This window comes from Zingiber officinale, chromosome 5B, assembly GCF_018446385.1.
Source record: "Zingiber officinale cultivar Zhangliang chromosome 5B, Zo_v1.1, whole genome shotgun sequence".
In the NCBI taxonomy this organism is placed as follows: Eukaryota; Viridiplantae; Streptophyta; class Magnoliopsida; order Zingiberales; family Zingiberaceae; genus Zingiber; species Zingiber officinale.
The window spans coordinates 6,250,333-6,272,100 of NC_055995.1; the positions used below are offsets into that span (position 1 = coordinate 6,250,333).

The 21,768-nt window shown below is 40.4% G+C and overlaps 3 protein-coding genes and 3 long non-coding RNA genes across 6 annotated transcripts; 1 reads left to right on the top strand and 5 right to left on the bottom strand.

The window, feature by feature from the left end:
- Positions 1-418: 418 nt before the first annotated feature.
- Positions 419-2,101, bottom strand: LOC121984023 (7-deoxyloganetin glucosyltransferase-like). Its single transcript, XM_042536778.1, has 2 exons — positions 1,506-2,101; positions 419-1,376 (listed from the first exon to the last, which is right to left on the bottom strand). Exons 1-2 carry the CDS (start codon positions 2,008-2,010, stop codon positions 718-720), a joined length of 1,164 nt encoding a protein of 387 aa, XP_042392712.1. The 5' UTR covers positions 2,011-2,101; the 3' UTR covers positions 419-717.
- A 2,098-nt stretch (positions 2,102-4,199) lies between these two features.
- Positions 4,200-6,345, bottom strand: LOC121984047. The gene is made up of 2 exons (XR_006112763.1): positions 5,938-6,345; positions 4,200-4,360 (listed from the first exon to the last, which is right to left on the bottom strand). It is a non-coding gene; the product is annotated as an uncharacterized LOC121984047 (long non-coding RNA).
- Positions 6,346-6,908: 563 nt separating this feature from the next.
- LOC121984042 lies at positions 6,909-7,181 on the bottom strand. The gene is made up of 2 exons (XR_006112758.1): positions 7,015-7,181; positions 6,909-6,945 (listed from the first exon to the last, which is right to left on the bottom strand). It is a non-coding gene; the product is annotated as an uncharacterized LOC121984042 (long non-coding RNA).
- Positions 7,182-7,722: 541 nt separating this feature from the next.
- On the bottom strand, positions 7,723-11,199 carry LOC121986468 (petal death protein-like). Its single transcript, XM_042540439.1, has 4 exons — positions 10,992-11,199; positions 10,777-10,896; positions 7,824-8,225; positions 7,723-7,748 (listed from the first exon to the last, which is right to left on the bottom strand). Exons 1-4 carry the CDS (start codon positions 11,197-11,199, stop codon positions 7,723-7,725), a joined length of 756 nt encoding a protein of 251 aa, XP_042396373.1.
- A 7,319-nt stretch (positions 11,200-18,518) lies between these two features.
- Positions 18,519-20,197, bottom strand: LOC121984016 (7-deoxyloganetin glucosyltransferase-like). Its single transcript, XM_042536768.1, has 2 exons — positions 19,693-20,197; positions 18,519-19,553 (listed from the first exon to the last, which is right to left on the bottom strand). The coding sequence occupies exons 1-2, from the start codon at positions 20,195-20,197 to the stop codon at positions 18,616-18,618; spliced, it is 1,443 nt and encodes a 480-aa protein (XP_042392702.1). The 3' UTR covers positions 18,519-18,615.
- On the top strand, positions 18,885-20,547 carry LOC121984044. Its single transcript, XR_006112760.1, has 2 exons — positions 18,885-19,009; positions 19,060-20,547. It is a non-coding gene; the product is annotated as an uncharacterized LOC121984044 (long non-coding RNA).
- The last annotated feature ends 1,221 nt before the right edge of the window (positions 20,548-21,768 follow it).

Sequence of the window (21,768 nt, forward strand, 5' to 3'; positions counted from 1 at the left end):
TGATGATAAAGTATGAGGAGAGAGAAAATATGTTGAGAGAGAAAGTGTGATAATAAAATAAGGAGAGAGAAAATATGATGAGAGAGAACAAGGAGAGAGAGTGTGAAATTAAAAAAAAATTAAACAAATATATTAAGGGTATTTTTGTCTAAAATTGAATTCATATTCCTATTCCATCAAAACCCAAGGGAGGGGAGGGGTTTCATCTATACCCAAATTTTTAGGTTTCATTCTAAAATCCTGATTTCATTCCCATCAATCAAACACAAGATTTAAGAATGAATTCATTCCCTCATTCCTAAACCTATAAATCAAACGCCATCTTAATCTTAACCATTGGCAACTCACTAAGTATATATACTTATGCATGTGATTTATATATATCATCAAATTTCATGACTAAACTATAAACGAACTGTAAAGCTAATAGAAAAGTAACTTGTTTAATTATTCAACATAGAAAAATAAGTTTAATTTTCCATTTAACATCACTCCTCCATTATTATCTCCCGGATAAGCTTTTCCAAATTTCTCCAAGATCCTCCACCAGGTTTGGCTGCCTCAACTGCTTTTTCTTTCCACTCCACCGCTTTCCTCTTCATTTCCTTCCCCTTCCGCCCTTCCATCAGCTCCTTGATCAACCCTTCCACCTCCTCCCTCGTTACATCTTCACCAATTTCCATTCCAATGCCCCATACAGAGCATATGTACCTACGATTAATTTGCTGATCGGCAAAGAAAGGCCAACAGATCATGGGAACCCCTGAGCATATGCTTTCCGTCGTAGAATTCCATCCGCAGTGCGTCAAGAAACCTCCAATTGCAGCATGAGCCAACACCCTCCGTTGTGGGCACCAGCTCGTGAAGAAGCTCCTTCCCTCGGTCCGGTCTAATGACCCAAAGAAACGCGCATCCACTGTTGGCCAAACCCCACCCGAACTCCACGGCCTGCTCGCTCGTCAAGCTTGTCAAGCTACCAAAGTTGACGTACAACACGGACCCTGACTCCTTTTCGTCTAGCCATTCCATGCATCGCGAGTCCTCTCTCCGCATGTTCAGTCCACCGATCGATGAGGTCGATGAATCATCGGGAATGTGCTGGGAAAGCAGGCACATGGGACCGATATCGAACACCGGCGCCGGCAGCATCGATGAACACGCGCTGAGCAATGGCGATTCTAATTCAGAAAAAGTGTTGAAGATGATTGCCGTGGCTCGGTGAGATGCACGCGCTCCGTCCATGGAAAAGTTGAGCGATGCGTCGTCTCGGTCGGTGGTTCGAATGAAACTAGTCAAATCTCTCAGCCGGACTGTTACCATTCCTGGTATCCAATCAATGAGAGTGTCCAGGTACCCATTTGTAAGATCGTCTTCACCTAATTAAGTCCATGAATCACGATCAAATTCGATTAGAAAAATAAATTTGAACACCTCAAATTTCGAGTTCGACTTGACTCGGTCCGACTGACCTAATTAATATATATATATGACACGTTAATACTTACTTTTCAAAGGGACGAGGCCCCTCTCGATCAAGTCCTTGGAGTAGTACAAGTCCGTGAAGCCACACACGGCGACTGTGCAGTAGAACACGTTAGGGATCCCCAATTCGGTGGTGGCGTTGAGGGTGAAGGTGGCGAAGGAATCTGAGATGACGCATCTAACGGGTGGGACGCCGGATATGCTCGGATCGTTCAGCGCGGATATGAGCCTGAGGAAAGAAGCAGGGCAGTTCTTTTGGGCGGCGAGAACGCGATTTCTAGCGTCTTGTCTGTATAATTGGTCGCTATCGTCGGGGGCGTCGGAGATGCTGGCGAAGCGGAAGTCAGGGAGGTCGTCGAGAGCGGAGAGTGATCCGAGAAGTTGGCGGTGGGCGTAGTCGGTGTTGACGAAGGTTATGAAGAAGCCCTTGAAGTGGAGGACTTTGGCCAGGTTGAGCATGGAGTTGATGTGGCCTTGCAAGGGGAGAGCCATGCAGACGAGATGAGTTTTGGTGGAGGAGCGCTCCATCTTTGCCTCGGACAGGACGGCCAGTTCAACCTTCGTCTGTCTGGGATGATCTGGGTCCTGGGACTATGGAAGTTGTGCCTGTGTAGTGAAGAAGGTCAAGATAATGGACAATTGGAACCATATTTAATTGACTAATTAAGTGAGAGTAATTAGGACGGATTAGACGGAAGAGTAAGTAGAGAATATAAAATTTGATGTTAATCCAACCTATTATTATCTCTATTCTTGCGATGGCTTCGTGAATTGCCTCATTCAACAATTTTGCATTTGTGTAGTCTTGTTTACATCCAATCGTTGTACAGAGTGGTGAAAGATGATTTGTTTCTCCTTAGCATTTTTGTCAATCAATTTTAGGGAGCAGCATTTCTGGAGCAGGATAACTTTGATTTATCTTTATTTGTGATAGTTTATTAACACTCAACTTTAAAAAGTAATAATAATAATATTTATAAAAATATATATATTTAACATAGTTTTTATTAATCCTTTTACTCGAATCAAGTGGTTGAAAAGATTATCTTAGATATAAACTAATATACACTTAGATCACTCGCAGCCTGACCTTGTCGTGACTTGACTTGATCTGACTTGGATCACAATAAAATCATTCATATAAATATGAAAAAACACAAAAATGTACGAATTATTACTATAGTAATTAACTTGGCATTCATTATGGGTATTTGATTTCTTAATTTTTTTTCTTTTAATCCAAAACTGTCTTTGTTGATTATTTTACAAAAAAAATAAAATCACCATCATTTTGACAAAGATGAAATTATGCCTGCCTTGTTCTGTATTACTATAGACTCGTTGGATGTTTTGTGAAATCCAAATTTGATTTATCTTCTTTGAATCTGATTTGAGATATGTAATGTTGGGTGGGGAAAATATAATTTTCTTTGTGATATATCGTACATATCATACAGATACATATTAAACATATTAATATTAACGATATATCAAAAATTTTAATACGATATATTAAAATTTTCATTTGAAGTCATATATTGTATCAAAAATTTAGATATAATAAAAATATATACCAATTCCCTAATAAAATTTTGGTATACTTCATTTTTAGTATCGAAATTTAGGGATGAATTTGATAAAAAAATTCGTCGCAAAATATTTTGCGACGAATTTTGGGACCAAATTATATTCGTCCCAAAAATGGAGTTGCAAAATGTTGGCGACGAATACATAATTTTCATTGAAAATTTTTACGACAAATTTAAATTTTCGTCGCAGAATTCGTTGCAAATCTGCAATGAACATTTATTCGTTGCAAATTTCATAATTTTATATCTGCGACAAACATATACTTTTGTCCCAAATTTGCAACAAAAATTTTTCATCGCAAAAAACGTTGCCTAATTACAAATAACTAAAGGAAAAAAAATCCTATTTTCGTCGAAAATTTGCGACAAAAATATTTTTTCGTTGCAAATCTACAACGAATCTGGATTCGTCGTAAATTTGCAACAAATCTGGATTCGTCGCAAATTTGCAATGAATCTGGATTCGTCGCAAATTTGCGACGAATCTGGATCCGTCCCAAATTTGCGACGAATCTGGATTCGTCCCAAAAATGTCACTAACCACGTCAAGTAGAAAAAGCTATTTTCGATGAATTTTGGGACGAATCTGAATTCGTCCAAAAAATTGTTCCTAATTTGCGACGAAAAACTTAATTTTGTCCCAAATCTGCGACGAATTCTAGGACGAATTTTGATTCATCGCAAAAGTTACTTCTTTAATTTGCGACGAAAAACTAATTTTTATCCCAAATCTGCGACGAAGTTTGAGACGAATTCATATTTGTCGTAAATTTGCAACGAATCATTTGTCGCAAATTTACGATAACTTTGCGACAAAAATAGATTTGTCGCAAAATTTGTCCCAAAAATAAAAAAAAATCCAGAATCTTTCTTGATTTTTCTGCTATCCTGTTTACATATTACACTTACAATATCTTCAACAAATTATATCCAATACATCCATATACAATATCAAAACAAATCATCCCAAAACTAAACACATCATATCCAACACATCCATAATCCATATATCTTATATCCAAACAAATCATCCCAAAACTAAACACATCATATTCATATATACAAATAACCAAAATCCAAACAACAAGTTCAACAAATCATCCCAAAACTAAACACATCATATTAATATATACAACTAACCAAAATCCAAACAAGTTCAACAACTCATAATATCCAAACATGAAAGTTCTATGATAATCCAAACAATAAATGTAACAAGACATCCAAAGAAAAATAAAATACATATCATCATGTCTCAGGAGCTTCGGTCGCCTTCCGTGCTTCTTTTCCTGCGTTAAATTACAAACAAACAATAATAAATAATATTTATAACTAAAAAAAAATGTATCAAACATATTAATGATATCTGTATCTAACATTTACATACATGAATGAAATTTGTTACTAAGATTGTTTGTCATAACATGCAAAGTATCATCATGACATAAAATGCAAAGTATCAATGTAAAATTAAAGTTGTTTACAATTCATATCCTTTGTTCAAGCCTCATGTTCATATATACAAATAATCAAAATCCAAACAACAAGTTCAACAAATCATCCCAAAACTAAACACATCATATTCATATATACAACTAATTCCATTGGAACAATTTCTATGTGATTTAATATCACCAGGATCAGTGATTATTCCCATTGTTATATATCTTGATGATTAGCAATCAACTTACTAATATGCAATCATAATAGTATTCTTGTCAATTGGATTATATTTCCGCGTTTACTCAATTAAATATCTTGTTTCACGAATGTGAGGATCTAGGCAAGCACCTACAGTTTGACAAAAAAATGGATCTTGGAGCCCCATATGAGCAAGTAACTGTCATAGAGACTCAAATTATATACCTAAGGAGAAATTCAATAAATTTTAATAGGACTGTTGGCTCAAGGTTTCAATCCACATGCTAGCATCTTAATCTCTAATTGCATATCCTACCTTTTAATTTAAGATTCATTAATCTACTTAGATTTCTTCATCCCACGATATATGTTATTGTAGCTTGTTTGAAGATATGGATGTTGGTGATTAAACAAAATTGTTTTATATATATATATATATAACATACTGTTTTGCCAACATACTGCTACATATGAAGGTTCTTAATTGAATCAGTCATGCAAAGTCTTATAATAGAGGCTCTTTTCATCCTATGAATTGCAATGAAATAAGATACGGTAGGCCTATAATTTTGAGTGTTTAGTAAAAGTTCTATTTGATCAAGGTTTTATTTCAGTCAGATTTCTCCTAAACCTCTTTAAGTTATTTAGGCTTCAATGAAATCATTGTCATCGACAAACAAGGGCATTCAAGGAGCTTCAAACAAGGAAATTGATAATGAAATAAGTACATTGATAATCCTTTTACTACTTTTGTGGTTAATTTTGTATAGTTAAATGTGTGTATATACTAATGTGAGTATGCTAGAACAAGATTTACAGTCCCAACAAATATAATAACAAAAATACTAGAACGCTGGTAAAAGAATTGACAAAAGAATTCAAATCAATATTAAAGATAATTACTCTAAGAAAGGTTCAAAAGAATGATCACCAAATTAAACTAGTCACTGCATAAAAAGGCGACATAATTGTAACTCAAACATCAAAATTATGCAAAGGCAGCATGAAATTATTATAACATATCACAGAATATGATGTTCTAAAAAATAATCAAAAGAGCAAGGACACGAAGATACACAGCTAAATTAATAATAAGGTAGTAGAATTTGTTTGGCAGCGTTATCTTATATAGATACCATGACATAAGATGCAATCTATCAAGGTAACATGAAAATATAGAATCAACTATAACATGACATGAAAAAAAATCAAACATAAAATTTACCATAAATTTATGAAGAATCACCACCACCGCCATTATCATCATCGCCATCATCACCGTCACCGGGAGGAATTTGACTTGGAACAGAACTTAACTGAAGATGTCGCATAATAAAGTCTTGTTGTCGGCGCATTTCTCTCATTTCTTCATCCCTGTCATTTATAATGCCCTTCAACTGGAAAATCTCTTCAGTCAAGTTATGCATCTGTTGGGTATGTGAGGAGGAGGAAGAAGATATACGACCAACTCTATGGGTTCTGCTCAATGAACTCATTCCAAAAATCTTTCCTCCCCCTTTTGGCCCCCCACTCGCCTATAGCCATAAATTGAAATCAGTACCAACAGACGACTCAAACCTCTCAATATCAGAACTAGCAGAAGTTGAACATCTCTGTGCTACCTCTAGCTCAATATATTTTTCCTGTATTGTAAAAAAAAAATACATTTACAATAATAAAATTTTAGGAATGCAAGAGTATAAAGTTAGAGCAGATACATTAATAACAGATTCTAAGTTATAAATTAAGATCCACAGTATATTCAAACCTTAATTGCTTTAGTTCTGTCCCGGCCCCGCTCCAAATCTTATCTTTTTTCTGAAATGTGCGGGTGAAAGTATCTATAAAATCAGGCTCCTTTCCCAATTCTTTGGTCTAAAAAAGATAATTAGAAATAATTAAATAGTGTAAAATAGATTAAGAAAATATTAGGAGAGTTAAAAAATTACCAATCTACGTCTATGCTCATCCATATTGATAAGCCTCCTGCATATGTCGCAGATATTTCTCCAGAATTAAAAGATTGATTTATTTTATTCTGGTGACTTCTTTTTTTAAACTCCTCACTTTCCCAAAAATTTGAAATCCTTATCCAATTTTCCTCTGTGATGAATGATGGTTTTTCCCCCTCGAATTTGCATGATTGAGTACATGGCGAATGTGATCGCCACATTTTTTTCATGAAAATCCTCTTTATTTCCATCTCATCAATCATGTCCCAAGTGAATGATCGCTGCAATAGAAGAAAAATAAATATTTATATATTCACTTTTATTTAAGATATAAAATGATTGAGATATACCTTAAATTCACTCCACCATAGCTCTCTTGTCGGTGCTGGAGTGCTTGTATAACTCATCGAGTATCCTCTCCAATGGTTATTTACGATTCTATTAATCTCGTGAATAACACGGACAGAATTATCAAATCTATTATAAATTACAAAAAATTGTTAAATAATTAAAATAGTTAAAAAATGAAATAGTTTGATTCTACTTACGAATCTCCACAAGTGGATATAGGCTCTCAAGTGTTTGGCCTCTCGGCAACCGAGTGTCGAGAAGGAACGAAAGAGGGTACTGGCGACTCAATCGGTGAAGGTATTGTGGAAGGAGAAGGCACCGCTGAAGGAGAAGGCGATCCTGTAGAAGAAGGTACTAGCATAGCTATATGTGATGGGACTGACATAAGTGTATGCGATGGTACTGGCATAGGTGTATGTGACGGTGATGCATCCTCTACTGGGGGCGTAGCAACAGTGTCTGCAGGTGCTGTAACTTGACAGCTCCGTCTACGACTAGTTCAGATCTTATGTCCCCATTTCTCTCTGTCCCCGTGTCCCACTGCCGATCGGACGGGCCAGATTACATCTCAATGCATCATGGTATCTTTAAGATATGTGCAGTATCCTCGTGATGTGCAAGGCATCCTTGAGATGTAATCTGACCCGTTCGATCGGTAGTGGGACATGGGGACAGAAAGAAATGGGGACAGAGGATCCGAACTGTGTCTACGACCACCCCGTCGAAACATAATCTGAAAATTCAAAAATATGATAAAGTAAATACAAATATTATCCATAATGACTAATTTGAAAAAAAAAAAACTCACCATAATTCCTAAAAATAAGAGAGTGCACAAACCCCTGAGTGTCCATAAGGGGGAAATCCTCAGGAAGGGAGGAAGATGCCCTCTTTGGAGAAAGGGCAAGAGTCAATTTACGTCTCTTTCGAACAGGGACTCTCTCAGGAGATTTCCTTGAGGACACTGGAGAGGGGAGTTCTACAATCGTAGGGGAATCATTGAGGGTCTCCTTCGAGGCTGCAGCTTGAGAAACAGAAGCACCCTCTGTACCCGTGGGAACCTCTGCGGAAGAAGATTGACCCACACTAGTAGGAACCTCTGTTGAGGGAGGTTGGTTGAGAGCAGCAAGAAGTTCTTTCTCCTTTGCTTTGATTGCTTCGTCTCGCACCTTTATCTGTTGCTCAATCATGGAATCATAATAGGCCTCCACTGCACCCAACAAAAAATATCTTAGTTAGTAAAAAGGAGACTTGGATAAGTGAATAGCAACTTACTAAGGGAGCCACAGAGCTCCACCCTGGCAGGACTCAATCCAAAAAGATATAAGAGGTCATCGTGAAACCATTTATGAATGTATAACCGATGGCCCAATAGCTTCTTGGAATAAGTGGCAAAAGAGGGAAGCTTGTGCAACTTCTTCACATCGGGCAAATTAGGAAAAGAAGATATCCAGGAATAAGTCCAGGGGATGGGTTCGGGAAATTCTATGAAAAAGAAGCGCGATTTCCATGCATTGATGGAGGAAGGCATTTCTTCGAAAAGAGTCATTTTGAGTCTAGATTGAAACAAGAAAACCCCAGGATCTGACTTCTTGGGGTAGGAAAACATGAAACAAATTCTGAGGAATAGGAGGGATGTTGTGGAGGCAGAAGAGCATGTACAAACCACAAAGGTAACGAAAGGCATTGGAAGCGAACTGTTGTAAGGGAATACTGAAATGATGGCCTATCTCTTCCAAAAAGGGAGGGATGGGAAAGCGCAAACTAGCTACTAATTGATCTTTAAAGAAAGTTACACAATTTTTAGGAGGGAGATGGGGGCGAGATTCAGAGTTAGGGACGATAATGCAAAAAGACTGGGGAATCTTATACCGAGAATATAGAGCAGACCGATCGGATCCGCGAGTTTGTGCATACCAAGCAGAAAATAATTCTTCAGTCATGGAGAAATGTAGGAGTGAAGAAGGAAAACACTTACTGGGATCTTTTGGGGAGAGGACGACAGGAAGGGGCCGGAAGAAGGAGACCGACAAAGGACGGAAAAAAGTTAAACCGTGGCACCACAAAAACAACTTGGGGAAGAAGACGAAGGGACGATAGCATAAAGGGTTTAGGGTTTCTGTGAATATTGACTAATAACTAGCACCGTAGGATATGGAGTGTGCCCATAAGGGGAGGCGTCGATTTGTCAGAAGGGAGAAATAACAGGGCGATAGCATCGGAGCATGTATCCGGGTGCATCAGCGGAGAAAATTGGAGAACACGTGTCACAAGACCATACAAGAGCATTTATAATGGACATAACCGAACAAGTCATATTCGCATCGATATCATTACATGTCGCGCCACTGATGCTATCTCCTTATTGGAGAACCGATCAAAAAAAAAGAAAATACTGAAGAAGATATTCAATTTCCTAAGTATGATAAATGAAGGAATGGGTAAAAGTGGAGTGTTTGAATAAATAAGGAAGCCTTTTTATTCTTATAAACCAAAAAAACCCAAGAAAATCATCCAGTCTTATACAAGAAACCGTTCGGTTTCATATTTTGGACACGATTAGTTACATAGCATTACATTTTCGTCTCAAAACATTAAACCTTGGAATGTCAGTAGAAATTATAAACATGAGCTCTCAGACTCCTTAGAAAACTTCAACCCTGTTAAAGTTAAACCCGACCGGGTTGGAGAAGTGGGAATATTTTGCCTGGTATGAAAGTAGGATGAAAAGTCTGTCATCCAACTGAACCACCCCCCTCCTCCCCATTTAGAAAAGCCAGTCCTTTCTTTTACGCCCAGGAGAAAGTAGGAAGAAGAGTGGTCTCATGGACAAAGGGGTGCAAACTCGTTCACGCTCCCTCAGACATATGACGGAACGATCCACTTCCTGCTTGAACCTTTTGAGCTCTGCTTCCAGAGCATCTACCTTAGCCTGCAGATGGCCTAGGTCTTGCTGCTGTCACGATGCCAATAGGCTAGTCACGTGAACCTCCTTGGTTAACGTGGATACCTCTGAAGCCTGTTGAGTCTTCAAAGCAGTCAGCTCTTTGGCTTGAAGTTCTAGATCTCGATAAACTTTGTTCCTCAAGGCCGTTTCCGACCATGCTTGAAACCGGATGACCGACAGAAGTACCTCCAGCTCTCGTGCCCGAGAGTTAGCTAGATCTAAAGCTTGAACACCTTCATCTATAAATTTTGCCTTTTCCAACAGGATTGCTCCCTGAGAGGGGGGGGGGGGGGTCTAAAGCCATACTTTCAGTAGGGGGAGGGGAATAAGATGGAGAAGAACTAAGGCAAGTGAAGAAAGAAGGGAGAATCACAACCCTATTTAACTATCCAAAAGAGTCACGAGATCGCTATACTGGGGGTCACGGGATTGTTGTACTAGGAGTCACGAGGACTACTATAGAAAAGGTCACGAGACTACTGCAATGGCCATGGCAGAACCATGACCAAAGATAGGCAAAGAAACAAAAATAGACTTAGGTCTAGTCAGTCGGCTACACCTCCTTCGACTAGACTTGGAGGGAGGGCTAGTGATACGGGTTATGGAGAATGAACCCATTTTCTAGTAAAGGAGGAAGGAAAACTAGTCGAGCAGCAATGCTCGTATAAGCGCGGCGGGTAGAGACCGACCGAGCGAAAGAGGTCGATCGAGCGTTTTGGTTGTGCCGGCCGAGACAGGCCGAGCAATCATATTTACTTAACAATTACTAAACGGGGTTCAAAATGTAGACAAAATGAGGCGAACAGGTAATTACCAGCATTAACAATGAACGCACCATTAGGAGTTGCGGCGCAAATCGCTCGAGGAACATTGGACATCTCCAAAGGCCTAAAATACCAAAATCCAAATAGAAATTGCAAACAAAGGTACAGATCTAAGCCCAAATTGCAACTCAGAAAAAGAAGAAAAAAAATAGAATTGAAACAAGGGAAGGGCGAAAGCATACGTGAGATCGATGTCTGGGCATGCCAAGGCGGGAAGTGGAGATGACGTATCCGAAGACAAATCTAGCTTTGAATCTGGAGATCTGTAGGACGCCAGCGAAGAGGGCGTCGAAGATCCCCGGCATCAGCACGATGCCCTCCTCCTCGATGAGGCAATGCATGCACATTTTCTTAGATCTAGAAAATGTCGTCGAAGGCCTCATTGGGACGCAGGTCATCCGAGAGCTCGCCATCACTTCCGCTTCCACATTGACCTGGAATTGAGGTAGGGGTGCAAATAAAGAGCAAGTGAGGCATACTGGTGAAATTTTCGGGAGAAGGGGGTGCTTTGGCACACCCCCATGCCCCTTGCCTCCACCACTGCGTGTAATATAATAAAGTTGCGCATACCTTTATCTGAAGATGAGAATCTCTTTTATAGTACCACTGTAATATTATGTGCACGCATCTCAAAGCGTGTGCACATTGCCCCAAGTGTCCTATGAAAAGACAAGCTAGAAAGTGTACCTGATACATTTTTTTAATTAGTGATCATGCATATCTCTGATGCGACAGACTGGAAGCTTCTAAAGTATGATTTATTTGCGGAACATGCACTGTTGTCAGTGGCATAAACCTTCAAAAGAATACAAGGAGATACGCGAGTGGGTCCCGTTATAAGCTGACAGGTGTCCGCTCGGATGGACATGTTAGAGTGTATACTAAAAGCTTAGCTTTTGTAAATATTTATTTTTGAAATAAAAGAATCACATTGGTCAAATGTCTATATTTATTTGTTGAATATAGTTGTTCAATTAATTTATAAAGTAGATAACATGATGTGTGGTGTCACACACAGAAGATCATGTTATCAACTCTTTATAAATTATAAACAGTTGCTCACGACTAAGATGGAAAGGAACAAACCATTGGTATAGTCGTAGTGTAATTAGGTATTAGTTTATCTTGACTAATAAATTACACTAGTACACTCTAAGTGTATTGAGTAGAACCATTTTAGGTAAGTTCTTTTTATACTGACTTAATAAAAGAACTAGACCTTAGTTATTATGGAAGTGTGTACTCTTAATACTAATATAATAACAAGCATATATATTTAGCATTTATTTCTTTAACTTATCAAAGGGTGATATTTAGCTCGATAAATCAATAAACCCGATAAGTTGGGAAATGATATTACTTATAGTGTGTGTTGTTGATTATAGAAGGAAACTATATCCTAGTAATTTAGGTTGAGAATGCCCCCAAGAGGAGCTCATAAGGATTGTCATATTAAACCCTGCAGGTGGACTTAGTCCGACATGACAATGAGGTTGAGTGGTACTACTCTCGGAGCTAGATATTAATTAAGTGAGTTGTCAGTAACTTACTTAATTAGTGGACATTCATTATCTTAAACACAGAGAGACTAACACACTCATGGTAAGAAGGAGCCCATAATGTAATTTGGGATTGGTGCGGTAGTGCAACAATAACTCTCTAGTGGAATGAGTTATTGTTGATGAACTTGAGTTGTGTGTTCGGGGTGAACACGGGATACTCAAGCTCATTGGAAGACCAAAATCAATTTCTCCTCTAGGTCTCTGTCGTAGCCTCATTAGTGCCTTATAAACCACTCATTAAAAGCCCTTCTTGGTGTCCAAGAAAGGAGGTCGGCCCATTGCTTGGTGACCAAGCAATGGCCGGCCACCATCTCCTTAAGAGAGTCGACCCTTTTGCTTGGTGATCAAGCAAGTAGGGGCCGACCATGATAAATTCAAATAGGAGGGGTGTTTTGAATTTTTAAATTATTCTCTTTATAGAAAACTATAAATTTTAAAAGAGAGATTTTAATTTTAAAAAACTTTCCTTATTTGAATTAGGCCACATGGTTTAATAGAGAGTTTTAAAAGTTTTAAAACTTTTTTTTTAACCATCCTCATGGTTTTAGAAAAAAGGAAGAGAAGTTTTAAAAATTAAAATTTTCTATTCATGTTAAAAAAGGAATTTTTTTAAGAAAAATTTTAAATTTTAAAACATGATTTTAATTTTTTAAAACTTTACTTTTTAACATCCACTTTAGGAAAGAGAGCTTATAAAATTTTATAAGAGGATTTTTTCTTGTAAAATTTTATAAAAAAAATTATTATTCCTTCCTATAAGTGGTCGGCCACCCTTGCTTGGTGCCCAAGCAAGGGGCCGACCAAGATTAAATCAAGGCAATCATTGATTTGGTGATTGATTCAATCAAGAGGAAAGAAAAGGAAAAATAAAAAGGAAAAAGGAAAAACTAGAGGAAGATTTTATTTTTTGTAAAAATTCTTCCTTTATTTGACTTGGGCAAGTAATATAAAAGAAGGGGTGAGGAGGCCTCATGAGACACAACTCTTATTCTCTTGCTTAGTGATCCTCAAGTGGCCGGCCCCTCTCTCCCTCTCTTCTCCCTTTGCACTCTTTTATTTTGTGGTGGTGGTGGCCGAATATTAAAAGGAGGAGAAGCTCTTTTGGGTAGTGTTCATCTTGGAGGATCGTCGCCCACACAACATCCAAGGCGAGGCGAGGAATACGGCAGAAGATCTTGAGGTCATTAGCTTGCAAAGAAAAGGTATAACTAGTAATTTTCTTCCGCATCATGCTAGTTATTTTTCTTTGTTAGAATTCCAAACACAAGAGACATTAGATCTAGTTTTTCGAATTAGTAATTCGTGTTTGTGTTTTTTTTTTTTTCCGAATTTGTGATTCGATTGTTCTTTTTGGTTAAACCTAGAGTTATGTAAGGAAATTAAATATTAGCTTTTCTTAAAAGACTTTGTCTAGGCGGTGGTGGATGCTCCCAAACCCAAGAAGGTCATGTGCCTCGCCATGCAGTCATAGAAGCCAATTTTAGAAATTAATATTTAATTTAATTTATAACGTAGGTGGATTTGGATCAATAGTGTTAAGTTCCGCTTGCGATCCAAGTCTAAACCATTAAGAACAGATAAGTTAAATTTAGAATCAATGATGTTAAGTTCCGTCTGTGATTCCTAATTTAACTTCTAAGAAACACAATATGTTGTTTAGGAAAGGTTCGACACTTGTACAAAATTTTTGTACAGTGGAACCGGTACGATCTTCCTAGGACCAACCAATAGGACACTCCTACTTGGTCGTGCTGAACAACACCATCCTCCTTCACTAAACTTTGCCATAGTCGGAAGGATGTCTTTCTCCTGAACGGACAACTGCTCGCTCGAACGGGACAGCGATCGGGAGCTGTACTTTCCGTTTGTCTCTTTGCTCTATGTTAAGTTGTACGCTTGGCCTCGCATGCCCGGTCGGACAAGATAGGTCCGCTCGGCCATAACCGACCCGTTCAGCCTCACCTCACTTCGGCCTCTACATCAATCGATCTTCCTTGCTTTGACCTCTCTTTAATGGAGTCATTCTTTATTACCCTATCATACATCTTATATAGACACATCTTATATAGACAGAGGGATAAGATTTCTCATAGACATCCTTTTCAATAGTATGATTGAATCGCAAATATTTAATCTTAGCCATTGGCAACTCACTAAGTATATGCTTTTATATATATATATATATGCTGCGGACAAAGCCGAGCGGACCGCTGCGGACAAAGCCGAGCGGACCGCTGCGGACATGCCTGTTAGGACCTTCGGATAGCGGCTAGAGAGGGGGGTGTGAATAGCCGACCCCAAATTCACGTTTCTTCCTACAATTTGAGTTAGCGCAGCGGAAATAAAGAGTAGAAACAAAAGTGGAGAAGATCAAACCTCAAACACGATGATGTAACGAGGTTCGGAGATGATACTCCTACTCCTCGGCGTGTCCGTAAGGTGGACGAAGCCTATCAATCCGTCGGTGGATGAGACCCCGGAAAACCGGCTAATAGAAACTCCTTCTGGGTGGAGAAACCTCGCCACAAACTTCTTGCAACAGCAAGATAGGAGTACAAAGATACATCACAATACAAAGGCAGTAAGAATGTAAAAGCACAGCTTGCCTTCTCGTCGACTGGATGAAGCAGCAACTTCACGAAACACCTACAACAGCAGGAACCAGCCGAAGGAAGCTTCCACGAAGCTTCAGGAAAATGAGAGCTCAGCAAAGCTCTGATTGCAGTAAGATCAGAAAGAAAAGAGAGGCAGTCGCAAATCTTGTAGCCCTCGACCTGTTATATAACCTGCGAAGAAGAAGACACATAAACTAGCCGTTGTGTCGCAACGGCTAGGGCCTGGACCGATCAGGCACACTCCTGATCGGTCCAGGAGTGTTCTGATCGGTCTTGGGGACCGATCAGGACCTAGGCTGATCGGTCCCCAGACCGATTAGCCATCTCACAGAGCCGCACTAATCGGACTCTGATCGGTCTGTGGACCGATCAGGCCTTAGGCTGATCGGTCCCCAGACCGATCAGCCAACTCTGTGTGAGAGTTGGCCTCGTCTCTGATCGGTCTCCAGACCGATCAGTAACTCTCACAGAAAGCTACTGATCGGTTACTGATCGGTCACCAGATCGATCAGATAACTCAGTGTATCACTGGATCGATCCACTGATCAATCCAGCTCTTGGTTTTTACCCAAACCAAGTCCCAAGCCTTCCAATCCGGTCAACCTTGACCTATTGGTACATCATGCTTAGCATCCGGTCACTCCCTTGACCTGCTAGGACTCCCCGCCAAGTGTCCGGTCAATCCCTTTGACCCACTCGGACTTTCTCCTTCGTGCCAAGTATCCTGTCACTCCCTTGACCTACTTGGACTTCCCAACACCAGATGTCCGATCATCCTTGATCCATCTGGATTTTCCCTTGCCCGGCTTCACTCACCAGGACTTTCACCTAGCTTCACTTACTAGGATTTTCACCTGGCTTCCCTCACCAGGATTTCCAATCTGCCTGGCTTCACTCACCAGGACTTCCAAACTGCCTAGCTTCACTCACTAGGGCTTTTACCTGGCTTCACTCACCAGGACTTTTACCTGGCTTCACTCACCAGGGTTTTCTATCTGTCTGGCTTCACTCACCAGGACTTCCAAACTGCCTAGCTTCACTCACTAGGGCTTTTACCTGGCTTCACTCACCAGGATTTTTCATCTGCCTGGCTTCACTCATCAGGACTTTCCCTTGCCTGGCTTCACTCACCAGGACTTTTGTTGGTGCAACCTTAGGTCAAGGTTGACCTGGTTGACCCGACTCAAGTTGACTTGACTCGAGTTGTATTTTGATGTTTGACTTGGGAAGATTGTTGATGTAACTTTAGGTCAAGGTTGACCTAGTTGAGTTGCATGTTGATGTTTGACACTCGTGAGGGAGTTCTATTCTTGATATGGGACAAGAATAGATGTTTGGGAGATTATTGGTGTAACCGTAGGTCTAGGTTGACCTGGTTGACCTGATTCGGGAAAAAGTCCAAGTATGGAGACTTGGCACCGGAAAAGTCCAAGCAGGGAGACTTGGCACTGGAAAAGTCCAAGCAGGGAGCTTGGCACGCGAAAAGTCCAAGTATGGAGACTTGGCACGGGAAAAGTCCAAGTATGGAGACTTGGCACGGAAAAGTCCAAACAGGGAGTTTGGCACGGGGAAAAATCCTAGTGAGTGAAGCTAGGTGAAGGTGAAAGTCCTGGTGAGTGAAGCCAGGCATTCGGGAAAATCCTGGTGAGTGAAGCCAGGTGAAAATCCTAGTGAGTGAAGCTAGGTGAATGGAAAAGTCCTAACTGGGATGTTAGGCAGTGTGGAAAGTCCTGGTAAGTGAAGCCAGGCAGACGGAAAAGTCCTGGTGAGTGAAGCCAGGCAGATTGGAAATCCTGGTGAGTGAAGCCAGGTGAAAATCCTAGTGAGTGAAGCTAGGTGAATGAGAAAGTCCTAACTGGGATGTTAGGTAGTGTGGAAATCCTGGTGAGTGAAGCCAGGTGAAAGTCCTGGTGAGTGAAGCCAGGCAAGGGAAAATCCAGATGGATCAGGGATGATCGGACTTCTGGTGTTGGAAAGTCCAAGTAGGTCAAAGGGATTGACCGGACACTTGGCAGGGAGTTCTAGCAGGTCAAGGGAGTGACCAGATGTTAGGGATGAAGTACCAATAGGTCAAGGTTGACCGGATATTGGTTTGGAAGTCTTGGGACTTGGTTTGGGCCAAACCCAAGCTCTGGATCGGTCACCAAACCGATCCAGTGATACTTGTTTGCTCTGATCGGTCTGGTGACCGATCAGCAAGCGAACAGAGGCAAAAGAGAGGCAGGCTGATCGGTCCACAGACCGATCAGGCCATGTCCTGATCGGTCCACAGACCGATCAGGCCATGTCCTGATCGGTCTGGGGACCGATCAGAGACGATGTCGCTGAGGTTGGGATCGGTCTGTGGACCGATCCAGCTGTGGCCTGATCGGTCCACAGACCGATCAGAACCCGCACAGAAGGTGGGCAGCTTTCTGTGAAGAAAGCTGATCGGTCTGGGGACCGATCAGAATAGGTCCTGATCGGTCCCCTGACCGATCCAGGCACTAGCCGTTGCGTCGCAACGGCTAGATTTCTTCTGTGTTTTCTTCGCTTTCTTCGCAGGTTATAAAAGGAGGGCTACGGCTGCGAGCCAAAGGTTCTTTGCTCTTCTTCTGCTGAATCTTTTCTGCTTCCTGCTGAGCTTTGGTTGAGCTCTCATTGTGCTGAGTTCTGTTGAACTCGTCGAAGCTCTGCGTGAGTTTCCTGCTGGTGTTCTAGCTGCTGGATCCGAGAAGCTGCTGCTTCATCAAGGTTCCAGTCGACAACAAGAGGCAAGCAAGTGTATTACAATTTCTATTGTTCTTGTTTGTTTTCTCCATTGTTGTACTCCTTTGTTTGCTGTTGCAAAAGAGTGTGGCGAGGTTTCTCCACCCATAAGGAGTTTATATTAGCCGGTTCTCCGGGGACTCATCCACCGACGGATTGACCGGACTCGTCCACCTTACGGACACGCCGAGGAGTAGGAGCCCTAATCTCCGAACCTCGTTACATCCATCGAGTTTGAGGTTTGATTTCTTTCTTTGTCGCTTCTATTGTTTTATTTCCGCTGCGCTAACTCGACATTGTAGAAAGAATCGAACGAATTGGGGTCGGCTATTCACACCCCCTCTCTAGCCGAGTACGAAGGATCCTAACAACTTTCACCTGGCTTCACTTACCAGGATTTCCCGAATCAGGTCGACTCACCTCGGGTCAACCTTGACCAAAGATTGCACCCACAATCTCCCAAGTTTGTATTCTGTCAAACATCAGAATAGAACTTTTCTATTCTCGTCAAACATCAGAATAGAAGTTTTTTATTCTCGTCAAACATCAAAATACAACTCGAGTCAGGTCAACTCGAGTCAGGTCAACCTTGACCTAAGGTTGCACCAACAATGCCTTCCTGATCGGTCTGGTGACCGATCAGGGAACCGATCATTTTCTGATCGGTCACCAGACTGATCAGGAGGTTCCCTGATCGGACTGGTGACCGATCAGGAAGGCAAGTCCACAGCGATTTGCACGGCTTTGTCCGCAACATATTATTCCTATATATATATATATATATATATATATATATAAATCACCAAATTTCATGACTAAACTATGAACGAACTCTAAAGCTAATAGAAAAGTAACTTATTTAATTATTCAACATAGAAAAATAAGTTTAACTTTCCATTTAACATCACTCCTCCATTATTATCTCCCGGATAAGCTTTTCCAAATTTCTCCAAGATCCTCCACCAGGTTTGGCTGCCTCAACTGCTTTTTCTTTCCACTCCACCGCTTTCCTCTTCATTTCCTTCCCCTTCCGCCCTTCCATCAGCTCCTTGATCAACCCTTCCACCTCCTCCCTCGTTACATCTTCACCAATTTCCATTCCAATGCCCCATACAGAGCATATGTACCTACGATTAATTTGCTGATCGGCAAAGAAAGGCCAACAGATCATGGGAACCCCTGAGCATATGCTTTCCGTCGTAGAATTCCATCCGCAGTGCGTCAAAAAACCTCCAATTGCAGCATGAGCCAACACCCTCCGTTGTGGGCACCAGCTCGTGAAGAAGCTCCTTCCCTCGGTCATCTCCGAGAACTCCCGTGGCAACAACGCCGCGTCGCCGACCACGAGGTCCGGTCTAATGACCCAAAGAAACGCGCATCCACTGTTGGCCAAACCCCACCCGAACTCCACGGCCTGCTCGCTCGTCAAGCTTGTCAAGCTACCAAAGTTGACGTACAACACGGACCCTGACTCCTTTTCGTCTAGCCATTCCATGCATCGCGAGTCCTCTCTCCACATGTTCAGTCCACCGATCGATGAGGTCGATGAATCATCGGGAATGTGCTGGGAAACCAGGCACATGGGACCGATATCGAACACCGGCGCCGGCAGCATCGATGAACACGCACTGAGCAATGGCGATTCTAATTCAGAAAAAGTGTTGAAGATGATTGCCGTGGCTTGGTGAGATGCACGCGCTCCGTCCATGGAAAAGTTGAGCGATGCGTCGTCTCGGTCGGTGGTTCGAATGAAACTAGTCAAATCTCTCAGCCGGACTGTTACCATTCCTGGTATCCAATCAACGACAATGTCCAGGTACCCATTTGTAAGATCGTTTTCACCTAATTAAGTCCATGAATCAACCTCAAACTCGATTAGACTCGATTATCTTATCAAATAAATTTGAGCACCTCAAATTTGGACTTCGACTCGACTCGGCTCGGCCGACCTAATTAATATATATGACACGTTAATACTTACTTTTCAAAGGGACGAGGCCCCTCTCGATCAAGTCCTTGGAGTAGTACAAGTCCGTGAAGCCACACGCGGCCACTGTGCAGTAGAACACGTTAGGGATCCCCAATTTGGTGGTGGCGTTGAGGGTGAAGGTGGCGAAGGAATCTGAGATGACGCATCTAACGGGTGGGACGCTGGATATGCTCGGATCGTTCAGCGCGGATATGAGCCTGAGGAAAGAAGCAGGGCAGTGCTTTTGGGCGGCGAGAACGCGATTTCTAGCGTCTTGTCTGTATAATTGGTCGCTATCGTCGGGGGCGTCGGAGATGCTGGCGAAGCGGAAGTCAGGGAGGCCGTCGAGAGCGGAGAGTGATCCGAGAAGTTGGCGGTGGGCGTAGTCGGTGTTGACGAAGGTTATGAAGAAGCCCTTGAAGTGGAGGACTTTGGCCAGGTTGAGCATGGAGTTGATGTGGCCTTGCAAGGGGAGAGCCATGCAGACGAGATGAGTTTTGGTGGAGGAGCGCTCCATCTTTGCCTCGGACAGGACGGCCAGTTCAACCTTCGTCTGTCTGGGATGATCTGTGCCCTGGGACTATGGAAGCTGTGCCTGTGTAGTGAAGAAGGTCAAGATAATGGGCAAAAATTAGAAGGCGGCTTATTTTTTATAAGCATAAATAATGGACAATTGGAATCATATTTAATTGGTTAATTAAGTGAGAGTAAGTAGAGAATATAAAATTTGATGTTAATCCAACCTATTATTATCTCTATTCTTGCGATGGCTTCGTGAATTGCCTCATTCAACAATTTTGCATTTGTGTAGTCTTGTTTACATCCAATCGTTGTGCAGAGTGGTAAAAGATGATTTGTTTCTCCTTAGCATGTTTGTCAATCAATTTTAGGACTAACGTGAAAAAGACAAATCACGATAATTAAAAAACTAGATGAATGAAGAGCGACTTATATATATGCGGGGCCAGGAATTATACTCTGTTAATCTTAAGATTCGACCCTCAACTTTGATAAATCATTATCCAGTTATCACCTGGACATGGCGCATGGGAGCAGCATCTCTGTCGTCTAATGGTAGTGCGACCGTTGAAATATGTATATTATCAAATGAAATTTTAAAATTAAAATTTAATACGTCTAGCATGTCTTCCTCTGTATATTAATCATTTATGACTAATAATTATTTATAATTTATCTTTTCCGTATTAATATAGAATAATTATTTTTTATTATATGGGAGCAGCATTTCTGGAGCAGGATAACTTTGATTTATCTTTATTTGTGATAGTTTATTAACCACTCAACTTTAAATAATAATAATAATAATATTTATAAAAATATATATATTTAACATAGTTTTTATTAATCCTTTTACTCGAATCAAGTGGTTGAAAAGATTATCTTAGATATAAACTAATATACACTTAGATCACTCGCAGCCTGACCTTGTCGTGACTTGACTTGATCTGACTTGGATCATAATAAAATCATTCATATAAATATGAAAAAATACAAAAATGTACGAATTATTACTATAGTAATTAACTTGGCATTCATTATCGGTATTTGATTTCTTAATTTTTTTTTCTCTTAATCCAAAACTGTCTTGGTTGATTATTTTACAAAAAAAAAAAAAAATAATAAAAAATAACCACCATTTTGACAAAGATGAAATTATGCTTGCCTTGTTCTGTATTACTATAAACTCGTTGGATGGTTTGCGAAATCCAAATTTGATCTATCTTCTTTGAATCTGATTTGAGATATGTAATGTTGGGTGGGGAAAATATAATTTTCGTTGTGATATATCGTACATATCATACAGATATATATTAAACATATTAATATTAACGATATATTAAAAATTTTAATACGATATATTAAAATTTTTATTTGAAGTCATATCAAAAATTTCGATATAATAAAAATATATACCAATTCCCTACTAAAATTTTGGTATACTTCATTTTTAGTATCACTACAAACAAAAAACTGTCATTTAGGGACGAAATTTGGGATGAATTTGATAAAAATATTTGTCGCAAAATATTTTGCGATGAATTTTGGGACCAAATTATATTCGTCCCA

Bases quoted from the DNA above. Each gene is read 5' to 3' on its own strand.
- LOC121986468 (XM_042540439.1), bottom strand. From the start codon at position 11,199: ATGGCGAGCTCTCGGATGACCTGCGTCCCAATGAGGCCTTCGACGACA. The intron at 8,226-10,776 runs GTAATTACCTGT...TGTTGGGTGCAG, and splicing joins TGCGTTCATTGTTAATGCTG to TGGAGGCCTATTATGATTCC. The intron at 7,749-7,823 runs GTGAGTTTTTTT...TTGAATTTTCAG, and splicing joins TCTTATTTTTAGGAATTATG to ATTATGTTTCGACGGGGTGG.
- LOC121984016 (XM_042536768.1), bottom strand. From the start codon at position 20,197: ATGGAGCGCTCCTCCACCAAAACTCATCTCGTCTGCATGGCTCTCCCC. The intron at 19,554-19,692 runs GTAAGTATTAAC...GGACTTAATTAG, and splicing joins GGGCCTCGTCCCTTTGAAAA to GTGAAAACGATCTTACAAAT.
- LOC121984023 (XM_042536778.1), bottom strand. From the start codon at position 2,010: ATGGAGCGCTCCTCCACCAAAACTCATCTCGTCTGCATGGCTCTCCCC. The intron at 1,377-1,505 runs GTAAGTATTAAC...GGACTTAATTAG, and splicing joins GGGCCTCGTCCCTTTGAAAA to GTGAAGACGATCTTACAAAT.